This window comes from Hemiscyllium ocellatum, chromosome 17 (assembly GCF_020745735.1).
Source record: "Hemiscyllium ocellatum isolate sHemOce1 chromosome 17, sHemOce1.pat.X.cur, whole genome shotgun sequence".
NCBI lineage: Eukaryota > Metazoa > Chordata > Chondrichthyes > Orectolobiformes > Hemiscylliidae > Hemiscyllium > Hemiscyllium ocellatum.
Genome location: NC_083417.1, coordinates 37,342,852 through 37,367,122, shown reverse-complemented (window position 1 = coordinate 37,367,122; position 24,271 = coordinate 37,342,852). Strand labels below are relative to the sequence as shown.

The window sequence follows — 24,271 nt, the reverse complement described above, 5'->3', positions numbered from 1 at the left end:
TTTGCAAACAAAATTACCAGCTGCGCGAGCAAGTCCACAACCTCAGTTGTACCCAATTTTGGGCATTATTATGTAGGAAGGTTGCAAAGATATTAAAGTATGCCCAGATAAAGTATGTTCTGGGAATACAGAATCTTAATAATGTGGCCAGACTGGAGAAGGTAGAATTGTTTCCCCATAGTGGGGAAAAGATTGAGAAGGGGTTTGGTAGATGTGTAATCATGAGGGATTTGAGAACCAGGGCCACCAGTTTCAAGTAAATAGTAAAAAGAAACAACTGAGACATGAGGAAACAAAAAGTTTATGCAGTGAATAATTAACATCTGGAATGCTGAGTATGTGGTGGATGACATTCAACTGTGACTTTCAAAAGGGAATTGGATAGTCATGTTTTGTAAATTTCAATTGCATTTCTGACTTAGCATGAGGACCCAGTGAACCAAGCTGCTTGAAATACTGCATGTTCATTCGTTAGTTATTCTGTGTGCTTCTATTCCATGATTCTCAGGATTAAAAGTTTCCAATTGTTTCAATTTTCATGGAATCATTAGTTTTGATAAGAAGAGGGCATTTCTCTGTTGGGCTGAAAATGTGTTGCTGGTTAAAGCACAGCAGGTTAGGCAGCATCCAAGGAACAGGAAATTCGACGTTTCGGGCCAGAGGAAGGGCTCTGGCCCGAAACGTCGAATTTCCTGTTCCTTGGATGCTGCCTAACCTGCTGTGCTTTAACAAGCAACACATTTTCAGCTCTGATCTCCAGCATCTGCAGACCTCACTTTTTATTCGAACATTTCTCTGTTGGTCCTAGAGAAGATCTGTCTACATGTTTGTCACTGTTCCAAACCTACACTTCCGCTGGTTATGTTACAGTAACCTTTTGTGTTATAAAGTGATTGAGTGTCTTAAAGAGGTTGTTTTTCCAAAAGGCATTATTTATCAAGTTATTGATTCTTTAAAAATAATTAAAGTTACACTTTGAGAGGTTGTCCCTTTTATCCTCCAATATATTTCAGTAATGGATCCTGGAATTAGGCAGTGATGAAGTTACGGCACCCATCATCACCCTCACTGTTCCGCTAGCCATGCAGTAAGGGGCGTAAGGCAAAATAAAATGTGGTAGAAATAATGATTCGATTTTTTTCTGTTGTTCCTATAGCATAGACACCTCACAAAAATGGCAAACAGCAATGTCGTTGTCCCTGAACATCCTTTGAAATAGCCTAGTCAGCATTCAAATCAATGTGCTTGGAGGGATAGGAAATTAATGGTGCTATTGCCAATAGTGTCCACATTGCATAGAAGAATACAGAAAAAAATGTATTCCACAATATACGATCTACCTGATATCTGCTGTTTTCTGTCTGCCTCAGCTAATAAAGCAGCTTGCTAAACAAAAGGAAAATATTTTGATAGCTGGAAATCTGAAATAAAAACAAACTGATGAAAACATTCAGTAGTCCAGACAGCCTCTGGAATGGAATGGTTCAAATTCATGAATAGCTTTCATCAACCTAAAATGCCAACACTTTCTAGTTCTGCAAATTCTGTCAGAGCTGCTGAACCCTGCCAGCACTTGTGGCTTTTATTAAGAGCTGCTTACTGTTTAGGAAAGGATGGAGCATAAATTTAAACCATTTCAGTGATAGTGACTTGTGAAGATGCACAAATAGGCACCTAATTATTTCAACAGACTAACACTATTTGCATATTAGAGTACATGAGTGCCAAGAATATAATTTGTTGATGTGGTTTGAAAAGGCAGAAGGCAAATAAGCTGAGTCCTTTCTTCATTAATAAAATGTGTCTAACATTTGTTATGGATGGACTGATGAAATCCAAATAATACAGCATATTCCTAGCTTTGGTGATGAATTATCATACAGTTAAATCTACTGAAGGCACACTTTGTGAAGTTCAAATACATGAACTGAATTCTTAGTGGGGTGTGTAAGCTTGCTACTTGGAGATACATGTTCAGGATAGTATGATCCTCTATTCCCTCAATTTTTACTGTTGATTAGACAAAGATTCCTTTTTACTAGTGAAAATACTGTATGATCAGAGTGCAGGAAATTCAGAATTAGAGGTAATTAGGATGCAGCTTCATGATGCCTTTGATTGCAGTGCAGAAAGGTGAGATTACAACATTGTTACCTATGGATTGTGTGCAGGATGAAGAATGTATACTATTACAGTATGGACTGTATAGGATATGGAAAGTATAGTAGTGTTACACTCTGGATCATGTATGGTATAGAGAGAATAACATTACAACATTATGATTGGTGTTTAGGACTCAGAGAGGGATTCATTGCTAGAATATGGTTTCAGATGTAAGATAAGGCTTATACAGTATTGTTACACAATGAATTGTGTAGGATAAGGAATATAGTACTATTACACTTGTGATTTTATAAAAGGTGGAGTATGAATTGCTACACTGTGGATTGATTAGGATACGTTAACTGTTATTGTTTGGATTGTGGTATAGGATAAGGAAGCTACAGCAAAACACAATGGATTGTGATACAAGTCAGGAGAACATAGCCTCCTTACACTTTGGTTTGTGAAGGATAAGTAAAGCTTTTTTACTATGGATTACGTATAGTGGGAAAGATAAATTATTACACCATAGTATGTGCTATAAAAGATGAGCTGAAAATGTGTTGCTGGAAAAGCGCAGCAGGTCAGGCAGCATCCAAGGAACAGGAGATTTGATGCTTCGGGCATAAGCCCTTCTTCAGGAATCATTCCTGAAGAAGGGCTTATGCCCGAAGCATCAAATCTCCTGTTCCTTGGATGCTGCCTGACCTGCTGCGCTTTTCCAGCAACACATTTTCAGCTCTGATCTCCAGCATCTGCAGACCTCACTTTCTCCGCTATAAAAGATGAGTACAGTATTGCTAATTTAAGATTTTTTTAATGGGACAAGGAGAACATGGCATTGTTATGCTATGAATTGTTTAGGATGTAGAGACTAAATAATTGGTTATATATTGTCTCGATTTGGGACAGTGTAAGGACTTTTAATGTTGTACAGAGAATAGCATTGTTACTCTGTGTACTGTGTTTTGAGCAAGGTTATAACGTTGTTACATTATGGATTGTATGGAATAGACAGAATAACAATGCTACACACAGGGTTCTGTCAGATGAGGAAAAAATAACATTGTTACCTTGTGGATTATACAGTAGGCTGTAGACAGTACAGCATTTTCGTGCTATGAATTGTGGCATAGAATGAGGAGAATAGAGCATTGCAACTTTATGGACTATGTTGGAGATGGAAGATATAAAGAGATAACACTGTTCCACCTTGCACTGAGTTGAATTCCATGAGGATATAATGCTAGCCTTGTCACACATATAGCACAACTGTCTGTCTACTTGATCTACACCTCCAAATTAGTGTATTAGAAGCTTTGAAACATGTTGAAATATGGCTGAGCAAAAGGTCGCATGTTTGAGACTTCATTCCTCATGACAGAAAAGGTTTGGAATTTGTATCAGTGTGGAAAAAAAGGCTTACTTGAGGAAAGATCAGTCATTAAAATGACCTAGCTTTCTTTGCTAATTTTTTCATTAATTGGCAAAAACGTAAAAATTCCAAAGATTCAATTCTAGTTTCGAAGAATGAAGTGCAAGGTGTAACAGTGTTATCTCTCCATATCTTCCATCTCCAACATAGTCCATAAAGTTGTAATGCTCTATTCTCCTCATTCTATGGGCAGCACGGTGGCACAGTGGTTAGCACTGCTGCCTCACAGCGCCAGAGACCTGGGTTCAATTCCCGCCTCAGGTGACTCTCTGTGTGGAGTTTGCACATTCTCCCCATGTCTGTGTTGGTTTCCTCCGGGTGCTCCGGTTTCCTCCCACAATCCAAAAATGTGCAGGTTAGGTGAATTGGTCATGATAAATTGCCCGTAATGTTAGGTGAAGGAGTATGGGTCTGGGTGGTATGTGGGTCGGTGTGGACTTGTTGGGCCGAAGGGCCTGTTTCCACACTGTAGGAATCTAATCTAAAAAAAGAGACATGATTGAAGGAGGAGACTGTAGCAAGATGTGGGAAATTTACAATAACTGGAATATTATTAAACCCAAGGGCTTCCAAAGTGCTGACTGACCATTATCAATCAAGTAAAGCAACGCAGCTTTTGAAAATTTACTACACTGTTTTTATGGATTATGAAACTCAACAAAAATGCTAGTGAAGATCAATTTACCCTATGTACCAATTTATACATCAGAAATGCGAACTTCCTATACAGATCAGCTGTGACCAAGAAGAAGGTTTTTAATAAAAAACATGATAATTGGAAGAATATCAATGACACTATTTTCCTTTCTTTCATTTCATCCCAATGTGCTACTTAAAGGGATACAGAATATATTTTAATGTAAGAGATGATATTTGTTGATTTATTTTTCAACACAATTCTTATTGATATTATCCATTTGAGCTTTTACAAAAAAACCTACAAGTTGTGACTTCCACCTGGGTGCATTTTTAATTTTCTTCAGCCCTGTACTACAGATTCTGCTAACAATAATCATGTGATTGTAAAAGCAAGGATCACAAGTTAAAAATTGATCCATCCAATTGCTTAAATGTGAAAAATGCATTCTTTCATTTCTTTTTTTTTAAGAACAGGCTTAAAATTGATGATAAAATGCCACACAATGCATTTAAACATTGTGTCGTTTTGCTTTCAGTCAGATGTACTTTAAGAAAAGATAGTGCATTGTGTATGATGTGACCTTCATCTGACAAACATGCATTGTGCAATAAACTGTCAATATTTGTAGTTATAAGGTACAAAATGACATTTACAATAATTGGAACAGCCATATTAAAAGCCTGGATCTGCCAGCTGGCAGGAGATAAAGACGTGACCCATCTCACTGTTCATCAGGGAAATTTATTTTTGCCAGCTAATAGATGAGAAGAAACCGCTGGCTGTTTTAGATGGCACCTTTTATTCTTCCAGAAATAAAACAAAGGAGTAGTGTTATTGCTGTGACTGTTGATTGATTATGTGTAATGTGCACTGAAAAATATTACAAGGCACCAAAATGGTGCAAGTCATGTACAAAAATAAGAACATGAGAAAAGATTACATAAACACAGGCTTATCTGAGATGTGTTTTTCTTTGCATTATATATTGTCTGTGCCTTATTAATAACTGAATCTTTGGACTATTTCAATATCTGAAGGAACAAGTTTGTAATTCTTCGGCTGAGGCAGTAGATCACCAGCCATTGATATGGTCTGTGCCACTTACATTGTGGCATTGGCAGAATGGCAGGAAGGCAGGATTAGCAAGGTTATATGTTTATTCTATTCATTGTTGTGATTTTGAACTTCCTGCCTTGTTTACATTGTGTTTACCATTACTTCTAAACTATGTAATGTTTGAAGTATAAACACTCAAAATAAACAGGAATATTCAGAGTGGAAATTGCAGCCAGAAATTTTCTGAAACAAGACAACTGGTAGGTTGCATCAAAATGTCTGCTCATTTACAGGTTACACCAACATTTCCTCAGAATCCCATTGGCATCTGACAGAAGCTAAAGACAAATTTAAAACAAATCAGCACAAACAATTAGAGTTCAAGGAAGATGACAAGTTAATGTCTTATTCTATCTTTAACTTACTCTTTAGCACAAAAATTAAGACAGTAAAGTAACTTCAAATTACGTTAAAGAAAACACACAATGGAAATTTATTTTTTTAAAAGATGCATTCAGAGATAGAGAAAATAATATTTGAAGTCTCGGCAAGGAAGAAGAATAATAATACTGAAGAAAATCATATAAAAAACTTAAGTTTTAGCTGTATGTTTTACAGTGCAATCAGAATTGACATAAATGCAGGAAACGTATGAGCTCTCAATTTGTATGCGGTGGAATTAAGTTAATGATTAGCAGAGGGTTGCACTGGGGTTTTACAGCATCAACATAAAAGGCAAAACATGTTTGATTGTAAGAAAAATTGCATGAGCAAATTTCCTCAATATTTTGTGTCAAATATCAGCAGTTAGCCATATGTGCACTATTAGCTTGGCACTTTAGTGTTGAGGTTGTGCCATTGGTTTGGCATAAGTTTTTAGGCAATTTTGAGATACCATATAATGAAAAAAAAATCTTGTTTCCTGAATTTGCAGAAGGAATTATCTAATACTTAACAATTGATGATTTTAGGTAAATAATGTGAATCATTCAGGTTACTTTGGTTTATTATCTAGTGTCCTAAATATTTATGGCACATTACTACTAACTTACTGAGCTGTAGTTGGTATTTGGAAAGCAGTCTTAAAAAAAGGAAAAATGGCTATTTTTACTTAAAAAGCAGAAATATCCTGTCCATCAGTGTTGAATGTTATATCTTTAGACTTGCTATTACTGACTACCTATCTTTATTTGCTACTTATTTTCCCTTTAGTGGTCCAACAGTTTCTAGTAGGAGAGGTTAGAGTGTTCTGTGTTCTCAAAACAGTAGCAAAACTAAGAGTCAGAGGATTTTAGAATTCAAACATATGTAGTTGAGAAAGTAATAAGAGAATGGGAGTTCAAACTTACAAGAGACATAAAAACTTCCAGAAGTGTGTGAAATGGAAGAGATTAATGGAAGTAAACATGGGTCCCTTAGAGACAGGCAGGGATAATTGTGATGGGGAACAGGGCAATGGCAGAGGTATTAAAGAAATGTTTTGCATCAACCTTCACATCAAAATACACAAAATCAATTTTGAAACAGAAATAGGAGGAGTTGGGGTTTCTGTGCACAAATTGCTGAACTGGCAAAGCAGTTTGAGAAAGAACTTAATAAGGCACACGGGATGCTGTGATTTATAAATAGAACTATAGAGTACAACAGCATGGTAGGTGTGGTGAACCTTTGTAAAACACTGGCTCTGTATTAAACAAAGTACTGTGTCCATTTCTGGGCAGCACAATCTTGAATGGACAAAAAGGCTTTGCAGAGGGTACAGAAAGGATTCATTGGTGAGAGTCTTCAGTTATGTGGATGGATTGGTGAAACCTGCACTGTTCTCCACAAAAAGAGAATTGGCGTAGTATTTAAAATCACGAGTAGTTTGGACAGAGCAGATTGGGTGAAATTATTCTCCACCCACCCTCTAAGGGTTCGGAAGGGTTAAGAACCAGGGATACCAATTTATGACGAATGACAAAAGAACCAGAGGCAACATAAGGAGAAAATGAGTGGTTAAAATCTCTAATACACTGCCTGAGAGTGTGGTGGAAGCAGATTCAAATATGACTTTCGAAAGGGTATTGGATATCTATCTGAAAAGAGAAGATCAATATGGCTCTGGAGAAAAAAGTAGGAAACTGGGATTAGCTTTGTTGTTCTTGCAGAGATCCAGCACAGACATGGTGGGCCAAATGGCCTTATTAAGCGGTGACCATTCTATAATTCAACGAAATTGTGAGGAACCAAGGTTTTAATGTGAATAAATAACTTAAGGAGATTAGCATCAGTAAAGAGTACTTGAGAAAACAGGAAATGAAAAATAGAAATAAATAGACAGAAAAGTAAGGACTAAAAGCAACAGAAATAGGCTGCAGTGGGGTGTTGACAGGTTATGTGGGTGAGCATGAACATGGTTGATTAAATATTATCAGGAGAAATTGAAGTTAATGCACTTGGAAAGAAAAATAGAAGCCAGTTTTCTTTGAAATTGAGAGAGACTGGGAAGGTTTGTATTCAGAGGGATCTGGCTATTGGAAACAAATCACAGAATTCAGCATGCAATGATTCGGAGGGCAAATGGTATGTTTCTGTTTATTGCAAATTGTTTGTAGTACATTAGCATAACAAAGTCTTACCACAATGATATAGAGACACGGGGAGAATGTGCAAACTCCACACAGTCAGTCGCCTGAGTCGGGAATTGAACCCAGGTCTCTGGCGCTGTGAGGCAGCAGTGCTAACTACTGTGCCACCGTGCCGCCCAAATACAAAATTCTTAAAGGGCTTGGTAGGGCAGATGCTGTGAGAGGTTGTTTTCACTGACTGGGAAATCTGGTACAATGGATCACTGCCTCAAGAAACTTCCACTTATGGCCAAGATAAGAAGACTTTTGTTTTACACAGAGGGGTTGTCAATCTTTGGAAATTTCTAGAACAGAGGGTCGTGGATGTTGAGTCATTGACTATACTCAGATCAGAGGTCAGTACTTTTTTTTACAAACTAAGGAATTCGAGGAATTTGAAGGTAGGGTGGAAAAGTTGATTTGAGTATTCTGATCAGCCATGATCTTATTGGAAGATAGGTCAGGCTCAGTTGGTTAAATGGCTCTGTCCTGATTCTATTATGTTCTGTTGCTAAAAAAAACTAGAAGCTCCAATCCACTCCTTTATTTCAGTTCATAGCAGTGATTTAGAATTCAGCAGTTCTATTTAAAAATAATAAAAATGAGACCATAAGATAAAATAAAAGGCAATCCCTCCAAAATGGACCTGCAAACTTTGTGCTTTTGGGTGCAATGTTCTCATTGGGTAAGAACAAAACACTTTTGTAAATCACACACCAAGAATTTATCATGTCAATACTTTGGTATTAGTGTTGTCGTACAGTGTATTAATTTACAGTTTGCGTGGTGCACTTGCAATGGTGAATTAAACAGTTCTTCAGTTAAGTATTTTCTGGACTATTCTTCATTGTTCTCTGTAACTTGCACCATTTCTAGCCAAATGGGCAAACCTTAATATAACTCATACCACAAGATTCAGATGAACAACTCAAATGAACTTTCCATTCTTCTCCGCGAAACCTTTTATCTCCATTCAACTTCTTGTCCAGAAGGAGCACTTTATTTGGGCAAACTCCATCTGCATGAACAGTGCCCCACCTCCATTCAATGCAACCTCAATAGTCAGCAAATCTACTTCCATTTTGTTCTTCCTCTTCAACTAGTGTAGAGGGAACCCTTTATCTCTGTGGAATTCCTTCACCGTGGTGTGAACCTTACCTTAGAACTACTTCTGTTTTGGATGGAGACATTTCCTCCAATTTCTTTGCTGAAAAAAATTGATTATTTGGAGAAACTCAACTAGAGACCTAGCTCTTTATTCCACCTTGTGATTCTCTCGTATTACTTAAAGATGTAAAATCATTTGCAATCAGTAATTTCACAGATTTCATTTCACTTTTTCCCAAACCCCCTTTGCTTTCTCACAAGGAGTTTTCAGCATGGTCATTGCTCTCTCCCACTAAAAGACTCTTTGCATCAGTGATACTCGCAGTGGTTTCCATGCCTCTGCTACCAAATAAAGTAGAATGGAACTGTACTATTAATGGAACAAGTGAAGAATGTTTCAAAAAGAAAGCGTGTTTGAATGGGGCTGCTGCAATATTGTGTGCTCAAATCAGTCTGGTGGTTGGCTTTTGCCAAGGTGAAGAGGGATCAGACTGCTCATGCGGTTTGTCCTTGGCTTTAAAAGAGCTCCCTCTGCTGAACAAGTCAATACATCTGCTTCCATATACTGGGAAGAATTAAACAAAGCTGCTGAACTGTCTTTGAGTTTCTCTATGCTCCTATAATGCTTTGCAATATATATATATATATATGAAACATTTAATTAATCAAATTAAAGCATTTTTACTATAATCATGAATAAACCAACAGAAACCTATACAAAAAAGTATTGTTTTAAAGACAACAAAAGCAAATTGTACCATCTTTAAAATACGGTTACGGGCAAAATGTTACGTGTTAATGAATGGGATGTCACCCTGCAGTTTAACAAAGTGCAGTCAGAGAGGGAATGGGTGACCGTCATTCAGAAGAAGGGAGATAGGCAGATAGTCAGGAAAGCCCCAAAGTGCATCTTACTCAAGAACAGATTCTCAGAGTTGGAAAAGGTGATCATTTCAGTTCTTCTGGGCAATGTAGCCAGACCTCAGCTGCATCAGAAAGAGGGAAAATGATAACATTAGGAGATTCAACAGTGAAGAGTACAGGTTAGACATTTCTGTGGCTCCAGATGTGACTGTAACATGTGTGTTACCTCCCTGTGGCAAGGGTCAAGGATGTCACTGAAATGCCTTGGGCATTCTGAAGCCAGAGAGCGCACAGTTAGAGGTCATGGTTCACACTTGGTATGACAACATCAGGAGAAAGAGAGATCTGGTTCTTAAATGAGAAGCTAAGGAGCTAGGTAGAAGATTGAAAAGCAGGACCTCAAAGGTTAGATTCTCTGGACTACCCGGGTATCTGAAATTTTGAAGAAGAATATATCAGATTCATAATCTAATTCCGTTTCTCCCTCCAAAGATGCTGCCAGAGGTGCTGCATTTTATTTATTCAACATTTCCAGTGTTTGTTAAGGAACAAAAGGCCACCCAGCCTTTTGAGCATTCTCTATGATTCAGTAAGATAATGGCTGATTTGATTTTAACTTCAACGCTACATTCCTGAATATCCTTGAAAAATCTTTCATCCTTTGGTAATCATGAATCTATCTATCTGCCTCAACCTTAAAAATATTTAACGATTTTGCATCCAGTACCTTTTCAGGGAGGGAATTCCATAGACTCTGAAGTCTCTGAGAGAAACATTTTGTCCTCAATTGTCTTAAGTGAATGATCCCTTATTTTTAAATGATGATCTTCAGTTCTAGGTTCTCCAAAAAGAGGGCTCATCCTTTCCACATCTACCATTCAATTCTGTTCAGGATTTTATGTTTCAACCATCACTGACTCTAAGCTCCAGAGTATAAAAACCTAACCCATGTAGCCTTTCCTCATAAAGTAATCTGCTCATTCCACGTCTAGTAAACCTGCTCTCAATTGCTTCCAATGTATTTACATCCTTCCATAAATGCAGTCACTAGTACTGCATACATTTCTCTGGTTGTAGTCTCACCAATGCCCTGTAAAACTGAAGCACATCCTCACTAAACTTGCATTCAAATACAGTTGAAATAAAACAGAGTATTCTTTAGGTTTCTGGATTTCTTGCTGTACCTGCATACTAATAAAACAATTCACGTACTCAAACACCCTGATCTTCCTGCTTCTTTTCTGCCTGAATGAATAATTTTACAATGCTCCATGATATATTTAATTTGTTAGAACTTTACCCACTCACGTACCATCTATATCCCTTTGTAGACTCCTTATTGTCCTCTTTATAACTAACTTTCCTACCTATCTTTGTGTCATCAGTAAATGTATCTGCCATACCTTTGGAACCTTCATCTGAATAAATTACATCAATTATGAAGAGTTGAAGCCACAATATGCCCTGTGGCACAACACTCATAATATCCTACCAGCGCGTGAAAACGACTCATTTATTCTTACTGCCTGCTTCCTGGATGTGATAAAAATCTGATGGGTAACATAAAGGAATATGTTTTGTAAGTATGTTAGGGGTAAGAGAATAACTAGAGAGAAGCAGTAGTGCCCATAAGGACCAAAGTGTCAACCTGTGTGGATCCAGAAGACATTTCTGATGTTTTAAATGCGTTCTTTGCATCTATATTCACTACAGGAAAAGATGATCTAGGTCTGGAAATCAAGAACGGGGATTGTGTATGCTTGAATGAATCAGCATTGCAAGAGAGGAGGTATTAGTGCTTTTAGCAGGCTTGAAAGTGAATAAATCTATAGGCCCAGGTGAGATGCCATCCCAGCGTTATGGACCAGACCTCTCCACCTCAAAATATTTTAAGAAAGTTGCCAGACCCTAACTTTTTCTTATTTTAAAAGGTAAATGTGAACTGCATGTACCAGATGTGATGCAATGTGGTCAAACCACTCTACATGAAGTGAAACACAATTTATTTAAACACTATAGTTAAAATACAAACAAAAGAAAGAGAAATTTAGAATAACTTTACTGGAAAACCTAACCAAATAATAGATACAATATCTATTACTAATTAACTGTTCCAATAATGTAACATCCAAAAAACACACCCGTTGGCAAAAAGGTAAATTCAGACACAGATTCTCACAGGCAATTCTCCAATCCAGGATGAAACAATATCAAGAGAATTTCAGAATATAGTGGCTAAGAAATATTTAACTGAAATTCCAACTCTGGGACTCAAACAGCTCCTGCCCTGCTACAGCTAAAAAAAATTGGAAAGATTAATCTGTGAGAACTGGCCACTCCCCTTCCATTGTTATTACTGTTTTCAAAAAAAACCTAAAGGTATCCTCTGATTTTTGACCTGGGCAGTCTCCCGTACTGCCGTCTTTACAAACTCTCCTCAAAAAAAATCCTGGACAAACCCACCTTTTCAAAGTAACAGCATCGTCACAGCCAGGCTGTTATGGAAGACAATGGAAGAGGTTGCAGCGGCTCTGACTTTAATTTTCAAATCCTCTGTGCTCACAGGAGGGATGCCAGAGGACTAGAGGACAACTAATATAATACCATTTTTTTAAGAAGGGAGGTAGGGATAAATCAGGAAACTACAAGCTAGTGAGTCTAATATTAGCAGTAGGGAATATTTAGATAAAATTCTGAGGGACAGATTTGATCTTCACTTGGGCAGGCTAGGATTAAATATATCATGTCAGCATGGTTTTGTAAGGGTGTAATCATGTCCAACAGATTTGATTTTTTTTTGACGAGGGAATGAGGTGTTCAGGTGAGTTGATGTATTCTAAGTTGTGTTTAGTAAGACTTCTGAAAAGACTTGACCATGTTATATATTGTGATGATGAACAAAGCAGGGAGAGGGATGGTAGGAGTTAGGAAGTACAAAACATCACAGGGACCTTGGCATGCATTTCCCTAGATTGTTAAAGGCAGAAACTCAGGCAGATAGAGGTAGTTAAGTAGCCATATGGGATACTTGTCTTTACTAGTTGAGCCATTAAGTACAAGAGCAAGGAGGTTATGATAGAGCTGTAAACCATGTTAGGTAGGCCATGGCTACAGTACCTTCGATGATTCTAGTTGTCATAAGATAGAAAGGACATGATTTCACTACAGAGATTACAGAGTGATTCACCAGGACGTTGCCTGGGCTGGAGTAATTCAGCAAAAGAGAGAGACTAGATATTCTGGGTGTGTTCCTCCTAAAGTACAGAATGCTGAGGAGAGACTGATTGAAGTGTACAAAGTTCTGAGGGGCATAGAGGTGGTAGATAAGGAGAAACTGTTCTCTAATTGTGGAGTTAACAATCAGGGACCACAGTTTTAAAGTAACAAGAATAAGGTTTAGAGAGGATTTGAGAAATAAGAAATCACCCAGAAGGTTGTGGCTACTTGGATCTCACTGCTTAAAAGGATGTTTGAGGTGGAAACCCTCAATACATTTAAGAACTACTTAGATGAACACATTAAATGCCATACCTTGCAAAAAAAAACATTATATTAGATGGGTGTTTGATGACTGGCACAATGGTGAAAATGTGTTGCTGGAAAAGCGCAGACTGGCACAGACACAATGGGCCAAAGGGCCTCTTTCCATACTCTAAAAACTCTATAACTCCATGAATAATTACACCATAACAAACAGATGAAGCTTGAATCAAACTCAATTCTTCTAAAGCTAAGGCTATTAAATTGGGAAAATTTTGTCTGATTTTCAAGTCTAAGGGAATAGGCTGAAGCAATTTTCCTCATTTTCTCTAAGGGCAATTAGAAAGTAAAGCAGGCTCTTTAATTATCAATAAACTTTTTTTCCCTCTGATTCGCCTCAGGTAAGATTTAGCCACGGCTGAATATGTGTACTGGAATGGCTCAATAGAAATCCAAATGCCGACAGTGATTCTTCAAATAACTGATTGATTATGTTTTGACACAGGGTTGTAGGAATTATTTTCTAAAAAGCGGTGGCTACAAAATCAATTGAAATGTTCAAAACTGGGATCAATGGGTTTTGTTGGTAAGGGAATCAAAAGGTTATATAGAATGAAGACGAATAAATATAAATGAAGTACAGATACCCTGGTCACAACAAACTGGAAGGGCTGAATGGCTGGCCCCTATATTCCTATATTCTAATGATAATCTTGCATTCAATGTTTTAAGTACTTTATTTGAAATATATTGGAGGTCCATGCTTTTCATTGGAATTTGTAGATCACTGGCTGTAGTCATAAAAATAATGACCAGGTCCTGGTGAGCAAATAGATACAGTACTAATATGTAAAGATGGGATCTATTTTGTCCAGACAACAATAGAGCTACAAGTATGACATGTCTAGCTACTAAAATTATACAAACCAATCTAAGGAACAGACTGGAGAGGAATGTAGTTGGATTAATAAGAAACAGCAAGCATGGCTTGAGAAAATCTTATTTGATTAAACGCTCAATGTCTTTGGGGCTGCTGCAAATAAAACATCTTGTGGAACTCTGTACGGTATTGTTTATAAAGACTTTCAGAAAGTCTTTGACAAGCCATTCCAGATAAAGTGCGTTCACTTAAGAACCTTTGGTTATCCAGAGGGGGGAAAAATATAAATGAATTGGTTAAGAAATTCGATAAAAAATAGAAAATAATTGGTACTCATGAGAAGTGTTACAGAAGATTGTACCAGATATGAGCTCAGCAAATATATGTGTTCAGACCTCTGCTTTTCTAACATGCAGACCCAGGTATAAGCTTGCTCACTTTACAGGCAGTATTAGAATGGGGAGAGAAAAATAGACAGAGGACATTTCTAACAGTGAGAATATTATTATGCAACTGGGTAGACAAATAAATTAAACTTCCTGCTGTTAAAGATAAAGATGATAAAAGTAAGCAGCAAAGGTTCACTATTGAAGAAACAGAAAATAAGGTGCAGGTTAGCAAAGAGAGATGTAGGATAGGATAACAGCATGAGTTGTAATGCATGCTAGCACTATTATTCCTGTATAAATTCAAAGGTATAACAAATTCAACAATACATTGAATTTAAAAAAAAACTATTCAGCTGGTTAGTTAAAGGTACTGTTTTTTTACCCCTTGATATTCAGGCTTATTGGATGTACTAACTGAACCATAAAAATTGTAGTCCAGTGCTGCAAACATCACTATTCTGTACATTACTCAGTTTTGAGCTAAGATTCTCAAAGTGACAGTGAAGCAATTGTGAGAGAATAAGATCAGAATTTTATGGTCCTCTTGAATTCATGATGAAGTTCATGCAAATCAAAGCTAAATAAGACATTTAAATCTCTGGTACACAGGAAATGAAGAGGAAATACTGGACCATACAGTAAAGCAGTAAGCGCCTGAAAGCATAGCTGTATTAAAAGCCTGGAGTGGAGGCAGACAAACACCATTAGGGAAGACCAAGCTTCAAAACCTCTCAGCATTTTGTGCTGTATTGTTAGAATTTCATTTTGTCATATGGCTTTCATCATTGCAAAGAAAATAGTAGCTCATTTAGAAACTGATATCACATTCATGATGATGTGTTGATACTTTTGTCAATCAAAATTGTTGCATAACGGTTGCATAATTGTTCTGAAGCGATTAATGTGTGACATTGGTTCCAGTCATTCTACTGATGTTACACAGTCTATGGCGAGATAGAAGGATTTCTACTGTAGTTTTCATGGAGAACAGATGTATCTCTATCAGCTCCCCAAGGTCCTAATAATTATGATTGATCAAATGTAGTTGTACTTATTGCTATCATGCAGTAAATTTTCTTATTATCTATTAACACTGCCCTTCTTTAAATACTGTACAGCAGTGTATTCTCTACCACTTATCACTAGATAGGCCCAAGACAGAGCAAAGATAAATGAGAATTGGTAGCAATGAATGGAATTCATAGAATACACTAAAGACTACATACTGTCAGAAGTGGAAAATACCACAAGATGCCAGGAGTGGTTATCTGGAAGAATACCATATTAGATTAGATTAGATTAGACTTACAGTGTGGAAACAGGCCCTTCGGCCCAACAAGTCCACACCGACCCGCCGAAGCGCAACCCACCCATACCCCTACATTTACCCCTTACCTAACACTACGGGCAATTTAGCTTGGCCAATTCACCTGACCCGCACATCTTTGGACTGTGGGAGGAAACCGGAGCACCCGGAGGAAACCCACGCAGACACGGGGAGAACGTGCAAACTCCACACAGTCAGTCGCCTGAGTCGGGAATTGAACCCGGGTCTACAGGCGCTGTGAGGCAGCAGTGCTAACCACTGTGCCACCGTGCCGCCCTTATAACATAACACTGGTGATGATCTGACCCTTGGCAAGAGATGAAGAAATACAAAAACCTCAGCATTTCAGCTGTGACAGTCTAAGAGGGAGACAGCAACTGTGGTGGGAACATCAAAAAGGGAAACCCAGCTCTCCAGGTACCTAACATCATTCAGAAGCTGTAAGGACGTGCTGAGACAAGAGTGAGGGATAGGAAAAGAGAGAAAAACCAGACACACTTAGAAAATACAGAGTCGTGAGTAAAAGGGTATTTGGAAAGAACATCTAAAGGCTCCAGAAAATAAATTTAAATTGAAGTGATTACTCTGAATGCCAAAATGCCTGGTGGTATTTTTTCAGATGAAGCTATTACGTCAATTGATCATGATATATCTGCACATGCATTGCTGTTGTTAATATGTTTTCTGCATGGACACATTAGTGTCTCACCATTATATCATTTTCATTAGTTTTAAAGGAAGTCCTCTTGCCACCTTTGCTGCTTCCTCTTGTGTTCCCTCCTGGCTCCTTGTGCCAATTTAGTCTATAGCAGGAGCATAGGTAGCACCACCAGTTGGTCCCTAGAGCCATCTATTTTGTTCCCTATGGGGAAAATGGTTGCTTAGAGGGAAGGGAAACTGAAGTCAACAAGATCTCACTGTGCATAATCAGTCCTAATGTGATTATCGTACACCATCTTTGTGGCAGGCAGCTGCTGTTCCCACTACATTGCTGAACAAAAATGTCACACTACGTTGCTGTGTTCCTGTGTGAATGTGGTCATTGCTCCACCTCATGGTGGTGTTAATAGTGAATATGGCCATGTTAAGGTTCTCTAAAAGAAAAGGAAATAAATTTATGAAAAATGTTGGAATGATCAGGTATGGAATTCAAGTCGGTGTAAAAGAGAAACCTCACCTCTCACAATGAGCAGCACCACCATGGACATTAGCCTGAATGAAACACAGCTGCTAGGAATAGTGAAGGGGCCAGAAAAGAAATTTAGACCAGAGCTAGAGATTTGGGAAGGCTTCAGAATTTATTTAAACTGTAAACAAGCAAATCCAGTGAAATCTTAGATTAGATTCCCTACAGTGTGGAAACTGGCATTTCCCTCTGACGAATGCATCTAACACTATGGGCAATTTAGTATGGCCAACTCACCTGGCCTGTCGGAAGAAACCAGAGCAAACCCACGCAGAATGTGCAAACTCCACACAGACAGTTGGCCAAGGCCAGAATTGAACCTGGGTCCCTGGCGCTGTGAGGCACAGTGCTAACCACTGAGCCACCATGCTGCCCCTGAAAGAGTCTAACAAAGAAGAAAAGTCAGCAAAAATTAGAAATGTAAAAAGACCAGGACTCAATAATTAAAATAAAATTAGTGAGAAGATTTATAAAGTAACAGCAAGATAACTTTATTTAATAATTCATGTGGAAGAAATTGCCTGGTGTTTTAAATGACTAAAAGTGAGAAATACCTATTTTATACAAGAAACATGAAAACTCCATCTCGGTGATAATGGAGCATAAATCCTAAAAAAAAAGCAGGGCAACCATTTTAAAAATGAAAAAAAAATTAGAAACCCTGAGGAAGATGGGAGAAACCAGTAAGCTGTACATGGATTCAGTATTACAGGGAAACCAATTTAAAATGTTTGCAATCAGTGAATTACTACAAAACATCCATAAATACAGGTAAGGGGAAAGTTGCCATAATCCTAATGGATCATATGGCTGCTCTCTCATTAGAGAGAGATGACCACACCTTAGAGATGGTGACCACATCTCAGGTGACGGGTGAGTTTGAGAAGGGGAGTCCTTCATGATAAGCCACCGACATAAAGTTTTATTAAAGAATTCAATCCAGTATTACAGAAATAGAAATAAAAAGATGAGCAAATAAAGGAAATATTTTAACAATGCTTTGATTCAGAGTCCAGCAAAATCTAATATCATTCAGTTTAAAATAGCATTGGTGAATACAAGAATACAAACTTAAATAACAGCAGATTTAAACCTCTGTTGAAATGATCCAAAGGACTTTTGATTACACCCCCCCCCCCCCCCCCCCCCCCACCAAGAGTTGTTTGCATGGGTTTGTACTCAGCAAAGTTAACTATTTCAATGGTTCATGCCTGCCGTTATGACCTATTTTCATCCATATGCCTCCTCTGCTAGTTTAAAAGTACCATTGTTATTTGTTTTGTTCACCCTCGCAATTTTACAATAAGATTAATCTGCACATTCAGAAAAAAATGAAAAACAGAAAATACTTCTAATCAGATTCAAGGTCAGTGAAGGACTATACTGATATAAGACTGGAGTTCATTGATGTGACAATTCTTAAGATGCAGCATTGCCTCAAAATTAAGCATAAAGACTGAAGTTGAATGAATGAATGTACTGTTACAGTTGGTGGGTCTAGTTGTAGATAATGTTATTAATAGACAAAATGTTAAAAAGAGTACAGACACTTTTGAGATTATCCTGAGCTGGAAGCTATTTCAATTCAGGAACAAATAAAATTTAACAGAGGAGTTCAGCTTCTCGGAGAATCCTTAAAACATTTTCATTAATTACCTCTGCCGATTAATAGAAAAATCAAGAATATGCAGCTTTGGAATCAATGTTCATAAGAGATGGAATTATTGTTGGAATTCTTGACAAAACTTTGTTAGCTTCCTTACAGTCCAAAAATGTTTTGACTTTGGTGAAAGCTACTCTAATCATGTGGGAAACATAATCTAGAATGATTCAAAGGTAGGTCCTGAGATAGTTATAACAACCATTCTCAAGAGGATAACAGAGTCAACTTACTTTAGAAGGTATAGACATTGAAAAGAGACATAGAGTCACAGAGTCCTACAGCACAGGGACAGGGTGATCTGCTCAAACTGGTCCATGCTGACCAAAATGCCCATCAACACTAGCCCCATTTCCCTGCACTTCGCCGTATCATTCTAAACCTTTCCTGTTCATGTATTTGTCCAAATGCCTTTTAAATGTTATTAATGCACCATCCTCAACCACTTCCTCTGGCAGCTCTTTCCGTGTGTGTATCACCCTCTGTATAACAAAGTTGCCCATCAGGTTCTCTTTTATTCTATCCCCTCGAACTTAAACTGATGCCCTCTAATCCTTAATTCCCCAACACTGGGAGAAAGACTGAGTGCATTCACCATATCCATGCCTATCATGATCTTATACACCTCTATAAGATCCCACCTTAGTCTCTTAGGCTTTAAAGAAAAAAGTTCTACCTTGTCCAAACTCTCTCTAAAACTCAGACACTTGAGCCGTGGCAACATCTTGTAAATTTCTTCTGCACTCTTTCCAGTTTAATAACATCCTTCCTACAGTAAGGTGACCAAAACTGAACACAATATATCAAATGTGGCCTCACCAACATCCAGTACAACTGCAACATAACTTCTCAACTTTGATACTCAATGCCCTGACTGATGAAGGCCAGTGTGCAAAAAGTCTTCTGCCTGTGTACCTGTGACTCCACTTTCAGAGAACTTGTACTGATTCAACATTGAGAAATAACAGATGCTAAGAACCAGTAGAATAACAGACACCAAGCACAGACAATACCCTGCCATCACAAAGGAATGCCACATTTGCAAAACTGTAGATCACTATCAGAAGATGCCTTCCAGAAGTAAGAAGCAGCTCCCAAACAGCAGAAGTACTGGTAGTCGCACACTCGAACAAATGTTAATGTCCTTTTCAACTATCATGATAAGACAAACAGAAGTTACAGACCACAGAGCTAAGACTACCTGGTGCAGGGGGATTATCTGTCAGGAGCATAGGAATGCTGCAGCTTGCACTAGAAGGCAATGCACAAACATTATTTGCAATTAATCAAGTTCACTTTTGAGCCTGCAAGCGGATCTTGACCTCAAATTCATCAGAGAATTGGAGCAGATTGACAACCTCCGAGAGAATAAATCATTATTGACCTACCATTCAAAATGCACCCACTAGAAAACTTGACTTAGCTCCCTAGACTCACAGTAGAACCCACACAGAAAAAGCATCATCAAATGAGATTAGTTACATTGGATTAACATTGTCAACAGAGGGGAAGTCACAGACTTCAAAGAACTGGCAGAAATATTCAATCTCCTGTCTTTTAAAACAAAATCATTAATGCTAGTGACAGTTATAGTCATTGTTTTTGACTACAGACATAGCAGTAATTGTGGATGTAGGTTTGCTCACTGAGTTGGAGGGTTCATTTCCTGATGTTTCATCACCCTACTAGGTCAGATCTTCAGTGGGCCTCTGGGCAAAGCACTGCTGATAATTCCTGCTTTCTATTTATATGTTTGGGTTTCTCTGGGTTGGCAATGTAATTTCCTGTGGTGATGAGTTCCACAGGAACTCTCATGCGTGTCTCTGTATGACCTGTTCTAGAATGAATGTGTTGTCACAGTTGAAGTGGTGTCCTTCCTCATCTGTATGTAACGATACTAGTGAGAGTGAGTCATGTCATTTTGTGATTAGTTGAAGTTCACATATCCTGGTGGCTAGTTTTCTGCCTGTTTGTCCAGTGTATTGTTTGTCACTGTTCTTGCATGGTATTTTGTAAATGACATGAGAATTCCTAGAAGCATGGCATTCCAAGCGGAACTCTATCAATGAACACATCGAGTTAGACCCCATCTACCACCCCTAAGAGAAAGGAACAGGAAATAATATCACCACAGTGAGAGTGGGTCATGTCGTTTTGTGATGAAACATCTGAAAATGAACCCTTCAGCTCAACGAGCAAACTTGCATCCAGAACCTCAAACTGAGCTACAAAGCTTCTCAAAACTCACAAAGCAGTAATCTTTAGGTAGCACAGCTGGGAGCCTGAAAAAAATTAATTCACCAGTCAAACAACCATTATGAGTGACTGAAGATGTCTAGCCTAATCAACAACTCTAGAAAAATAAACTGTGTATGACTCCATGGAAGCAGACAATGTCCACATATCCAGAACATGGTTAAGATGAAGAAATTGCCCAGCCTATGCATCCAAGATACTGCAAAAAAGAGATCTCGATGCTTATTTGAAAATGATAGCCTGGTCCAGAAATTCAGGATGCTACAAGAACAAAGAACTTATTTCAAAAGAGCAGCAACCTGCTGGAAGAAAATTTAGGTGATTGTGGGCCCTCTAGCTAAGGATTCGGACCAGCAACAACACTTACAAAGAACAACTTCCTTTGTGAAGGGTGCCTAGAGATAAAAAAATTCTCCAGTTTTGAAATGGTCGACAGATCAGAATTACGCGGACATTATTTAAACAAGGGACCTACCACTCTAACAAGTCTGAAGACAGTACATTCTGTGAATTTTGTGACTGCCTATTTGTGAGATCTGGGGAGAGATGAAGTAGGGGTCAACATAATGTAGTTATATAGATGATTATATAATAGCTTATATAACCATGAAGTAAAAAGCTTGGGGAGGTATTGTGTAAACCAATGGCTCTGAAGAAATTAACACATTGGCTCTACTCATTCTACTAATGATACACACCACAGGTGGAAACAAGGAATTCTAATCCAGATTTCAAGCATTGATTACCTTAATTTCAATCCAGATCAGGCCAGTCACTTCAGAGGATATAAACTAGAATAAATTAATGGGAAAGCTAACATTTTTTGAAGAAGTGTTTTCTAATGCTTAATGTTACTTCTTCTGCTAAAATATTGAGAATAAGTTTCCATGTAATGTATAAGATTCAGAATCATTAGGGACATTAAGGGGAGTTAATGACCTGGTGGTAAATCACTAGATCGTTAATCTAGAGACCGAGGTAATGTTCTGGCACCTGATTTCAAATCCAGCCCATGACAGATGGAATTAAAAGTCTAATGATCACTATGAAATCATTGCTATTTATTGGGAGAAAACAAATCTTGATTAATAATGTCCTTTATGGAAGGCAACTGCCCTCCTTACCTGGTCTGGCCTACATGTGACTGCAGACCCACAGCAATGTGGTTGACTTTCACCTGCCCTCTGGGCAATTAGGGATAGGCAATGAATGCTGGCCTAGCCAGTGACACCCACATTTTCTGAATAAATTTATTGACAGTTCAGCGAGAGGAGTTAAATAGGAGTACCACGCTTTAATAGGCACTGAGCTCTTTTCCTGTCCTCAAGTTTTTCTCATGTGCATTTTCTTTGTTCTTTAGATAATTCCCATATTGTTTTCTGGCACCTACCTCTGATGAATAATTGTCTCTATGATCTCTCTTCCAAGTTAGATCATTTTTAATCGCACAAAGTGCTGATTAATGCACTAGCTGCATTCATGCTTTTGTGCACTTCAGCCACCTTTGAACTTGGTTATTTTAAATTGGGAACCATTAACTGAAGGCTAAAATGTAGAACCAAAATATTAAAAATTATAGTTGATACAACTCCTGAAAACAGGGCAATGTTAGAGTGAGATGAGACCAGCAAATACTGCCTCTGATATGATGGTCATGTAGCAACTATTGTTTTACTTTCAGCTTTTGCTCTGGTAGTCTCCTGCACAGCTCTATGAAGCCTGAATAATATACAGAATCAGGCATGCTGCTGATGCAGCTGTTTCCATTTTTTTTGTATTATTAATGTAAATGAAATATGCCATCTGCTGCTAAAAGATGATGATGGGATAAACTAAATAAAGTGAAAAAATAAGCAACATGTGAGTTGTCAGCACTCTGTCAGCTTCCAATGCGAAACAGAAAGATGCACTATTGACAAGATTGACTTTATGTTGCGTTAGCAAAATCAGTGCAGAAAGTTTAATGTCTGTTGTAATTATGGTGCTAATTTGTGTGCATTGTAGATGTAGGAGAGGAAGTGGGAAGGCCTGCAGGAATACAACTGCCTTCTTTACTGAGAGATCGAGCCCCTGGATCAACCACGAGGGATTGTCCTTACTGTGGGAAATCGTTCAGAACATCCCATCATCTGAAAGTTCACCTGCGAATACATACAGGTGCGTGTACTTTCTTGAAATTCCACATAGATAGTACCTAAATGACATTTAGGATATCTGTAATCTTAAATGACATTTAGGATACCTGTTTCTCTTGCAGGTAATAGTTTTGCCAAGAATTGACTTTGGTAGGGTCTGTATTTAAATGTTTACCAGGTAGTTAATCTATCCATCAAATCTAACAGATCACTCTTGTTAGAAAGCACAAGATTAAGTTAGTGTAAATAAAAGAATATCATTTGAGGTTAGTTTGTGTGCATATGACATTGGCTAAACTAATATTAATACCAATTTTAGTGAGCATCCTCTCAAGCTAATGTTATACTGCTTTGAGTTTTGGGGACTCAACTTTAATAAATGAAACAGTCCCGTTAATCAATCAGAGATTAAATTTTAATAAATCATGCAGTATTTTGTAACAAATGCAAGTATTTTCTGTTTACATCATCGTGAATTAAGTAAATCGAATACTTGATCAACAAATGAACACAGAAGACTCTGGAATAATCAGCAAGGCTGGCAGCATCTAGTGAGAGAAGAATAGTGTCCACGTTTCAGGTCAATGATTATCATCCAAAACCAGTTACTGACTTGTCTGTGACACCTGTCACCAGAAAACTTATACTTTCCACACTAAAACATAAATCATGTCAGACTTAATTTCTTTTAAAGCTAAATTTGTTTTTAAGAAGACGTTTTTTTAGATATTTTGTTGTCATTAGTCCATGAGGAACTCCTCGGACTGGAGCTATAATGCAAGCTTTCCATGCAAACCTGTCCATTATTCTTGCATTCTCTTGCCAGTGTTGGCACTGTGTCACCATATGTTTTGCAGCTCTTGAGTATCTGTGTTGTGGAGAAGCTCCAATCTCTGCTTTTTGAATTATCAGGGTATTGACTACAAATAATGCCAAATCAATAAAATGCGAGGAGAGAATTTATGGTCGAGATCTACTGCTGAGAGCCGAAGAGGGTCCCTCCTGTAGCTGATCATGATTTACACTGCTCATTTGTCATTTTACCCTGGAACATTTGTACCTTCTGGTGCTCGTTCCAGCAGGGATTCTACAGCAGAGTTGGAAGGTCAAGTAGTGAAATGCATTTTCAGTCAAATTGAATTTC

The 24,271-nt window shown here is 37.9% G+C and overlaps 1 protein-coding gene across 5 annotated transcripts in view; it reads left to right on the top strand.

Annotated features, from left to right (window-relative positions):
* znf536 (zinc finger protein 536) overlaps positions 1–24,271 on the top strand; it is a 576,486-nt gene that overhangs the window by 400,753 nt on the left and 151,462 nt on the right. For all 5 annotated transcript variants that reach the window (XM_060838080.1, XM_060838081.1, XM_060838082.1 and 2 more), the window contains exon 5: positions 22,997–23,149. In XM_060838080.1, coding sequence (XP_060694063.1) covers positions 22,997–23,149 — 153 coding nt within the window. The remainder of the gene's footprint in view (positions 1–22,996; positions 23,150–24,271) is intronic.